The sequence below is a fragment of the Anabrus simplex genome, chromosome 1 (assembly GCF_040414725.1).
Source record: "Anabrus simplex isolate iqAnaSimp1 chromosome 1, ASM4041472v1, whole genome shotgun sequence".
In the NCBI taxonomy this organism is placed as follows: domain Eukaryota; kingdom Metazoa; phylum Arthropoda; class Insecta; order Orthoptera; family Tettigoniidae; genus Anabrus; species Anabrus simplex.
In genome coordinates this window covers 1,241,068,684-1,241,079,195 of record NC_090265.1, presented here as the reverse complement: position 1 = coordinate 1,241,079,195, position 10,512 = coordinate 1,241,068,684, and the positions used below count along the sequence as shown (strand labels likewise).

Below are 10,512 nucleotides of genomic sequence, written 5' to 3'. Positions count from 1 at the left end.
TCCCTTAAGAAATAATGTTGTACAGACAAGATCATTACCGGCATACTCTAACGAATACAACTTATCTACATACCACCCTTCCATCATAACTACTACTTTCGAACACCTTCCGGGTAATCTGAAGAATAATCCCACTTTAGTTAATAAAACTTTCCAAGCATTTCTCAATCCGCATAAACAATACACAAATTGCTTTACAGACGGATCTAAGACTTCAGAGGGAACTGGAGCTGCCTATTACATCCCCCAGCTTAACTTTCAGCAACAATTTACGTTACCACCCAACGCTTCCATATACACTGCTGAAACATTTGCTATTCGCCAAACTCTTTTATGTTTACGGCAATATAATATTCCCAATGCCCTCATCTGTACCGATTCATTAAGTGTACTTCAAAGTATCAAAACCCCGCAGGAATCTTCTAGTTGGTATATATGGAACATCCGTAAATTGTTATACAACCTTTCCGTAACTCAGCATGATATAATATTAATTTGGATACCAAGTCATTGCAGCATACCAGGTAATGTTCAGGTTGATCGTTTAGCTAAAGCTGCAGCTGAAGGACAAGGACTTCCCTATTACCTCGCCATTCCACACACGGATTATTCCCCTACTATCAAACAGACCGTACTTCAAAAATGGTCTTCTCTATGGAAAAATTCCGCAAAAACGAAGGGTAAAGCTTATTATCAACTACAACCGGAACTGCAAAGAACCCCCTGGTTCACTATGGGCACTTACTCTAGAAGACATATAACTACACTAATCCGTTTACGATTCAATCATGCGCTTACACCCGAATATAAGTATAAATTTCATATCAGTGACACAGATATTTGCACCTGTCAGCAAGCAAGTGGTACGATTCATCACATAATATTCCAATGTTGTAACTATTCTAACCAAAGAAAAAAGTTTTTTCAAGCACTAATAAATCATAACGTTCCTCTACCAACTAGTGTCGCTTGTCTTATTCATGCTCCTACGGAACCATTAGTAAATATGCTCACTAATTTCCTTGATGAATGTAAAATCGCCATATAAGTCACCCTTAGTAGCCTACACTTGTCACTAACGTTCTCACACTTACATTACATAACCTGACTAATCCTTTAAACTACACATGTTAACAACAGTACAAATCAGCTCACCGATAATAGAAGAAATTCCATATCTATCATGGATATCACATATCGGCGAATATTATCTTTTCATTACAATCTAACATAGGGTCCAATTAATAATTTAATCATTCTTTACCAGCACAAGCCTACTCCTCTGATTCTTCCTCAACCACGCAAAACAACTTCCAAACCTTGCATTACCCAGGATTACCAACCTAGAACTTACTGATATTCTTTCAACACAAATAAGTGCATTAACAAACGGTGTGGTTATTGGGTACAGAGTTAAAACTAAGCCCAACAACATACAAGAAGAAGAAGAAGAAGAAGAGGGAGACGTAGACGTAGAAGCAGAAGAAGAAGCTCTTTGGCATTGGCAGATGATGGCAGTGATGGCAGTGTCGATTAAAGCGTCGAAGAGTAAGGTTAGGTTGTGTTGGGACGAACTCGAATCTCCTATACTATAATAAGCAGTTGTCTTTAGATTATTTTACTTGTGATTTCTTTTGATTCGTCACAAAATGGATGTTAAGGTTGATATCGAATATTGGTGGGTATGAGAATTATAATATATGATTTTCATTGTTGTCTAATTTCTGCTGCCACATATAATAGTTTGAATTTGCGAGCTGTGTGGGGAAACGTTGTGGCAGATACCTCGCCAGTGTGCAAAAATAGACTAATATCTTTGACCGAACTGTGTATAAAACTTTAATGTATGAACTGTGTTTAAAATGTCAGTTAACTATATAGTACATGGCCATGGCTGTTATAAATACATTTTATTCATGTATTACGTTTTTGATGTAAACAATACGAATGCAGTAAATAATATCATTTTGACATTGTTTTATGTTTAATGTCTAGCGGTGGTTGTGGATATCTTCCTCGATTTGAAGAACTGGCCGAAAAGATACGATCTACTGTTCCTACAGCTAATGTGTCTGGAAAAGAAGGTCGCACAGGCAAGTGGAACGGAGATTATCCCATTACGATCATGTTCAGTTCATTTGTTACATTTTGCCTTTTTCTCATTTCAGGGTCCTTTGAAGTTACTGTGAATGGAACACTGATATACTCCAAATTGTCAACGATGGCTTTTCCCGATTTTGAAAATGTGACTGAGATTGTTGGAGAAGTTGCAGGAGGCAAACCTATTAGACCAGTGTCAGTGCAACAACCCATAAACTGTACAATTTTATAAAAGCTGAAATATCTAGACTACCTTCACATTGTCCTATATTGTGTGCTGTCAGCAACTCTGTGTTTATCATGGAATTCTTTAATTGCGGTCTTATCTAGAATTGAAGAAAAAGATCTGTTGTAGAGTTTTATCTGTTTAGATGACTTGAACTACTGCGATTATCTGCCATGTATTGGTTTTGTTAATTTGTTTTTCGTGTGCTTCTGTTGCACTTTTCAGTATTCGTTGAACATCCAAAATTGTAAGGGCATATGGTTGACAATTTGTGAACAATGTATACGTATGCTTATATGTAGGCTATACATTGATATGGCTTTTTCAGGAATTGTCATGTCTTGCATCGTTTTGTCTCCTCTATATCACAAAGTGTAAGTCGTACAGTGCTTAAATTTTTTAGCTCGCATCCTTAGGCCTACCAATAAAAACAAAGGTCTACAGTTTACAAGATTTATTGTTCTATTTAATGAACAAAGTTATTTTTCCTTGAAGCATTTATACATGCATTTTAAATAGTTTTCATTCGTTTTCTATAGAAAAGCTGAACATTTCTTACTACTGGAAATTTGGATGCAAGGAATTGAACTGGTAAATCTACAGTAGTGTCGGGTATGATACTTTTGTATATCTTTAAGGTTACGTCGTGCATTCCTATCTACGAAATGTCACTGTAAAATTTGTCACAAATGGAACATAATAATTGCTCTTACACAGTTGAAGTCTAAAATCTGCGGTAAATTAAGAAATATTGTATTTTTGGTGAATATTATGTATACCTACTTTACTAATTTACAAGTACTTTTGGTGCTACGCTCACAGTAACACACGTATCTCTTTTGTTTGTCTTACACTTTCAACAATTTCGTGTGTGATGTCTGTGTTCACTGAAGTTCTTTGCTTTCGTTTTATTGCTTCAGGTGTCAATGACATTATTTCCTGAATTGTATCGCTATATGCAAGATTTAATAGGCGACAAAAAGCTATGGCCAATGTACATAAGAATAATTCTGTGGACTAGTGATCCAGGGATCATGCTATTTTCGTTCGAACAAAAAAAAATTATTGGTCCAGGAATCATGCTATTTTCGTTCGAACAAAAAAAATGTTTATTGGTCCAGGGATCATGCTATTTTTCTTATCGTGAATGCTATTGACCTCCATTTTGCTGTTTCAGCTGGCCGCTCTAGTCATATGGACAAAGATAATGAGATTGCAAGTGACTAATAATGAGAGTCCACAGACATAGCATTCCCATTTCTCGGAGCTAGCCCTGGACCTCAAGAAATTAACAAAAAGACGGCACCAGCAGCGAAATACGACATAAAGAAGTCCTGTATACAGGCCTTAAGTATGTATTCATATTTCTCTAATAACGACGGTATTTCTTAATTTACCGCAGATTTTTCACTTCATTTAAGTAAAAGCAATTATTATGTTCCATTTGTATCAAATTTCACAGTGACATTTCGTAGATAGGAATGCGCGATGTAACCTATCTTTAATATAATTGATCATCGTTTGTAGATCATTTCTTTACTTCTCGCAGCCCAGTACTCGCTACATTCAGCTGCGCCCAGAGCGGCTGTCTTTTGTTTACACGTTCGCGGCCTTCTCGGAAAGGATGTTGTGATACGGTGCTCAGAGCTGCCAACCTGTTTACTGAGGAACTAATGAGTGAGGCTTCGATAGCTGGTGGTGGTTATTATTGTTACACGATTGGCCTGGACTGGTTCTTGCCATGCGGAAGGTTAGACCATTGGTCTGGACGGTTAGAAGCCGCGAAACGGCCCTAGGTCCCTAGTTTCGTGACGAAACACGATTGGTCTGGACGGTTAGGATTCTTGCCGTGGACAGACTATTGGTCTGGACGGTTAGGATTCTTGCCATGGACAAGACCATTGGTCTGGACGGTTAGAATTCTTGCTGTGGACATTACCATTGGTCTGGACGGTTAGAAGCCACGTAGCGGCCCTAGATCCCTAGTTTCGTATGGAAACACGATTGGTCTGGTCTGGTTCTTGCCGTGCGGTCGGTTAGGATAGGATCTGGACAAGACCATTGGTCTGAACTGTTACAAGCCGCATTGTTATTTTACATGGGGTTTTTGTTTGTGCTTTTATTCAGCCGAAGTTGGTAACGCAGTGTATTTATCAGCATTGATGGCAATGACATCACATTCTGTTTACGTTGACCAATGAGAATGCAAGAAGCTACTTTAGTCATGGACGATGGCGGCTGCTACTCTTTATTAGGTTATAAAAGTAAATCCACTTCTGTGGGCGGGATGGTGGGTTTGTAGACATCGCAATGAACACATCTCTCCTCTAAAAGGAGTTTTGAGTAAGATTTGCATTATTTTCACTTCCTTATAATTTTATAAATGTTGGGCTGTGGGATGTAAAGTTATACCGTTTGTAGCACAAGTAGGCTTACCGGTACTACTTTATTTCGTTTAGTGTTTTGCTTCTGATGTAAAGAGGAAATAAAAACTATTTCAGGTAGAAGTTCACTAAAGGCCTTGCAAGGTTAAAAACATAATAGCAAAAGGTAAACGGTGTTGATCATCTCTTGGATTGTTTGTAGAGAAGAGGCATGATTGTTATAAATACCAGGGAAGCACCAGCTCACCCCTAGAAGTATATTTACTTTTATAACCCTAATGCAATGAAGCACACATTATTTTCAGTCCTTCCTGCACCTACCACTGTTGCAATTGTTTGAAATATCTTGCAGTATGATGTCTAGACCTTGGATTTTTATTTGCTAAAAATGATTTTCAGATGCCTAAAATAGGCTCTCAGATATGAAAAATAGGTTCAAAAATATATTTTAGGCAATTTAAATGTTATTTATTTATTGACTTACACTTATGGTAAAATTAGGGCTCACAGCCCTCTCTTACACTTTACCACTTTCAATAACATGTAAAAATGTAAACAAAAATAAAAGGAAGACATAGTAATTATACATAAAAATTGATACAACATAAAAACTATTAAAATTAAGTGCTTAATACTGGACATGTAAGGTTTTTAAAATACCTGCCCCTAATAGTGAAGTGAAATGAATTTATGATATTCTTATAATAGATAGCAGGAAATGTAAACTACAGTTGTGTGTTTGACATATATTAATTACCAAACAGCATGATGAAAGTATAAATAATTAAGATGGGTTAGTAAGGTAATAAAAGTCATAATATTAGTGATAAGAATAAAACTAAGTATGCGACGTAAAGCCCCTAGCAAAAAAAAAAAACTAAGTATAATAATACCGAGCTCGATAGCTGCAGTTGCTTAAGTGCGGCCAGTATCCAGTAATCTGGAAATAGTAGGTTCGAGCCCCACTGTCGGCAGCCCCGAAGATGGTTTTCCGTGGTTTCCCATTTTCACACCAGACAAATGCGGGTGCTGTACCTTAAGGCCACGGCCGCTTCCTTCCAATTCCTAGGCCTTTCCTATCCCATCGTCGTCGTAAGACATATCTGTGTCGGTGCAACGTAAAGCAAATAGCAAAAAAAAAAAAAAGTATAGTAATAACTGAAGTGCATAACAGATGAAAGAAAACCCATTCACACAACATACACTCACTGACTCTCACAACTCAGTTATATGTCCCCAGGAAAAACTTTCGGCAAGCAGATTTGAATTTAAGAGAGGAAGTCAAGTGCTGAATATCAATTGGGAGTGCATTCGAGTCTCAGTGCAGAAACTAGAAAAGAATTATAATAGGAATTTGTTCGATTTAGCAGAATTTCAAGTAGGGAACCAGAATGGGTACTAATTTTATGGAATGAGGAAAGAGAACGAAAATTAGAAGATAGGCAAGTAGGAGGGTTCATGAATAGTAGTTGGTAAACAAGTGTAATTGGGTGAGATTTCCTTCATTTATGCGTAGCCATCCCAGTGTTTTGAAATATGGTGTAATATGAGCTTTATATCGCAGTTTGAAGGCATATCGTATGCAGTAGTTATGTGTTTGTTGAAGTCGCCCAGCTTGTTCGGCGTTTAGATTGACTAGTACTGTATCGCAGTGGTCCAAAATTGGGGATAGGAGTGTTTGAATTAATTTTAATTTAAGGATTTGAGGAAAAGCATTCTTGTGACGTTTCAAGCGATATAGAGCTGCATGAAACTTTCTACGTGTTAATTCCAGGTTAGGTTCTCATTGATATAGATACCAAGGTTAGTTACATTCTTAAGATATGGTACATCAATGCCATTGATGATTATGTGTAATAACTTAGAGTTGCCTATGATAATACTTTGTGTTCTAGAATAATTTAGGATTAAGTGCTTATTTTTGGAGTAGTGGTAAGCCTTGGATTATCTGAATTAATATGCTGGACTATTTCATATAAATTGTTTATAGTGGTGTGTTTGTATATCTGCAGACTTTCAGCATATAAGTGTTGTAACAATACTGCAGTGTGGATTATATGTCATTAATATGCAAGGCAAACAATAGAGGCCCTAGAACAGAGCTGTCTGTGATGCTGTAAGGACCATCTGGAACGTTGCAACATCTCTGGCGAAACGGATCGGCATGGCTCGGTGATGAGCTGTCTAAGGTGACTAGGAATGGTCGTCTCTTACGCATACTGTACATAAGGTGTTTTACATGGCTCCACAGAAAAAAATACAAGGGCATAAGATCGGACAATTTGGCGGGCCAGGCAACAGGTCCTCCCCTTCCTATCCATTTATCAGGTTACATCACGTGGAGATGGTTTCAGAGAACATCTATATATTTTTAGACCAATATTATAACAAAAATCTAAAGCTCAATGATATAATAAGTGAAAAACTCATATGAAATATTACCAAAATTACTGCATCCTAAATTTAAAACAAAACAAGATTCTAAATTATCTTAAATTTTTCTCTTCCAGGACCCCTACTATTTTAAAGAACACAACTCCTACCCTGCCCGCCCCCACAAACCCACCACAACCAATAACACACAAACTTAATGCCCGCCAAACCCCCCTCCACCACACCCACCTCCCCTAAATTCACATCAATATAACACCAGAAGCGCAAGTGTCAGTCAATTCAACGCTACCATAGCAACTGATTGATACTATAATAGTCGAAAAGATAAATGAAATTACATACGTTTTTCTTTAACTCACCTTTACTTTAACCAATTATCATAATTTAACAAGGGGGTAAATGAATTTACACACAGTTTCTTCTTTGAACTCACCTTTCCTTCAATTTTATTCCTTAATACTTAACTCTCCTCTTGTTACAGGACCCCTACTATTTTAAAGAACACAACTCCTACCCTGCCCGCCCCCACAAACCCACCACAACCAATAACACACAAACTTAATGCCCGCCAAACCCCCCTCCACCACACCCACCTCCCCTAAATTCACATCAATATAACACCAGAAGCGCAAGTGTCATATCCCTTTCGACTCTATAAGAAGCCGCAGTTGTACCTTCTAGCTATTATAAATATGGCTACTTACCATTAAGCACTCTTCCTCGCTCCTACAACGTGCTTTAAGAAGAATGCAGACATAACTCATCACACGAGATTAACAACAAACTAGCAATTTTAAATTTTATTTTATATCCCACTTAAAGTGATTAAAAATACTTTTGTTTGTCACTATTCCGAAGATCAAACTGTTTAAGCCCTAAATTTATTTTTTACGCCCTTAACCTTTACAGAGCGCCTTTTAACAAAGTTCAATTCAATGCAGAATTAACTATGTTCTTATAGAACTTTATAGTTACGGCTACTTACTATCAAGCATTTTCCCTCGCTCCTACAACGTAGTTTAAGAAGGCAGCAGACTTATCTCATCACAAAAGATTAACAAGAAAACTAATAACTTTAAAATTCATTTAAACTCCACTTGGAGTAATCAATAACACTTTTCTTTGTTATTATTCTAAAGATTAAGCTGGAAGCTTATTTCTTACGCCCTCAACCAACATTTTAACAAGGTTCAATTCAACGTAGCAATAATTGTGTTCTTATAGAAGTGCTAATATGCACCTTGTTACCATATTTTTAGACAAGGATATAGACAAAGGTATATAAATTAGGCTTTTTTATTCTACCTACATCATCATCCTCACATTTATAGTTTGTAATTTTTCTTTAAAAAAAACTACAATTAAAAGCAATCAGGATCCTGATTTATTATCTTTCAGGTTTGAGATTAAGGCTGAAGATGCCCTTACAAAAGGGCGAAACATGTCCTTATAATTTACTTAATTTTTAATTCTTAATTAAAATTACTCTTTATGTATTGAATAGGTGGAATTTAATAAACATAACTTTTTGACTAAATGGTATGTTCCGAGCTGTCAGTGGAGAGATGGCATGGAATGACATTAGTAGACGAATAAGTTTGAGTGGTGTCTTTAAAAGTAGGCAAGATCTCAATATGAAGATAAAGCTGGAATTCAAGAGGACAAATTGGGGCAAATATTCGTTTATAGTAAGGAGAGTTAGGGATTGTAATAACTTGCCAAGGGGGATGTTCAATAAATTTCAATTTCTTTGCAATCATTTAAGAAAAGGCTAGGAAAACAACACATGGGGAATCTGCGACCTGGGCAACTGCTCTAAATGCAGATCAGTAATGATTGTTTGAAAGAAAGATTATCATATAACACAAACTGTGGAAGTAAACCGTTCTTGAATAGATTCTGTACCAGGCTTATTCAAAATTTTTTTTTCAAGTTGATTTACGTCGCACCGACACAGGTAGGTCTTATGGCGACGATGGGGCAGGAAAGAGGTAGGAATGGGAAGGAAGCAGGCATGGCCTTAAATAAGGTACAGCCCCAGCATTTGCCTGGTGTGAAAATGGGAAACCACGGAAAACCACCTTCAGGGCTGCCGACAGTGGGGTTCAAACCCACTATCTCCCGAATACTGGATACTGGCCGCACATAAGCGACTGCAGCTATCCAGCTCGGTTTATTCTAAATAAAAACTTGTTCTTCATAATAAGTCAAAAGAAAGACATACAGTATATATTAAATCAATCACTTTTAGATGCATCACAGAAGAAACATAATATATGTTATTTATAAACAGTAGTTTTTATGCTTTATAATATATGTAATGTATAAAACGTTGTGTGCTGTGCTATATTGTTTATACAGTTTATAAAAAAATTTGTTAATATATGTATTTAATAATCAATTCACGATGACGATAGCTTATACTCAAAAGATACACACTTACGATTGTAATTTTTTCAGTATTTTCACCTCTTTCTCCAGTTCTTCTGTCTCTTCCTTAGCACTCTGCATAATACATCGTTTCTTCAGTTCTATATGTTTTATTTCTTCTGCTGCTAACTTTCTTTTGGCTGCAATGTTATTTATACTCTTTATATTTTAAAGCTTTATTTCTCAATGTTGTTGCATTTTTTGCTGCAGGGATCATCTTTTTCGAAACACTGACAGCTAATACTCCACCAGCTGCAGATACTACATCATACACCAGACGCTGTGCAATCAAGCTAATTTCATGAAGATTCTCTACTAGGTATTCTTTGTTTATTGAAAAATCTCTTTCTACAGTAGCATTGCCATGAAACAAAACAAGCACTTTTTGTGTGGAGTGGGTCAGTTCTTGTGAAACGTGTTGAAAATAGGCGGAACTAAGAAAGTCGTCAAATCGATTGATTTTTGGATCAAACTTCTTGAGGTATGTCACTACTTCTTCCTTTGATGAGAAATCTAAGTAGACTCGTTTTGCAATATCAGCTTCCATAGGAGATAATTGTTTTGTCTCAACAAGAACTTCTAATGCAGCAGTTACCCTGCAGGTCCTAATAGACGAATTGCTCATAACTGCACGATTGAAGCAGCTGGCACCTCTAGCAAACTTGAAAGCAAGGGGGCTATTGACAAAAATCTTCATACAAATATCAACAAAAAAATTTCTGCAGAGTCCATGGAACTGAAGAACTCGCGTGTTATATTCCCTTACCTTTTAAAGCAGTAGCATGACCTGCGGATATAAGATATTTTGTTTGAACTAAGTTTCCATCCCAAAATCTAACAGCCATATCCATTTGATCCTTCTGTGCGACAGAATTTAAACTTTTATCAAAAGAAATACAAGTAGCCTCCGTGGCTCAGATGGCAGGGCACCGGCTTCTCACCACTGGGTTCCGTGGTTCAAATCCCAGTCACTCTTTC

The 10,512-nt window shown here is 36.9% G+C and overlaps 1 protein-coding gene across 1 annotated transcript; it reads left to right on the top strand.

Annotated features, from left to right (window-relative positions):
• Window positions 1-1,524: 1,524 nt before the first annotated feature.
• On the top strand, window positions 1,525-2,777 carry LOC136858233 (migration and invasion enhancer 1). The gene is made up of 3 exons (XM_067137632.2): window positions 1,525-1,678; window positions 1,996-2,093; window positions 2,169-2,777. The coding sequence occupies exons 1-3, from the start codon at window positions 1,650-1,652 to the stop codon at window positions 2,330-2,332; spliced, it is 291 nt and encodes a 96-aa protein (XP_066993733.1). The 5' UTR covers window positions 1,525-1,649; the 3' UTR covers window positions 2,333-2,777.
• Window positions 2,778-10,512: the final 7,735 nt, after the last annotated feature.

Coding starts and splice junctions, on each gene's coding strand:
- LOC136858233 (XM_067137632.2), top strand. CDS start 1,650: ATGGATGTTAAGGTTGATATCGAATATTG. Junction 1,679..1,995: donor AAGGTTGATATCGAATATTG/GTGGGTATGAGA, acceptor TTTAATGTCTAG/CGGTGGTTGTGGATATCTTC. Junction 2,094..2,168: donor TGGAAAAGAAGGTCGCACAG/GCAAGTGGAACG, acceptor TTCTCATTTCAG/GGTCCTTTGAAGTTACTGTG.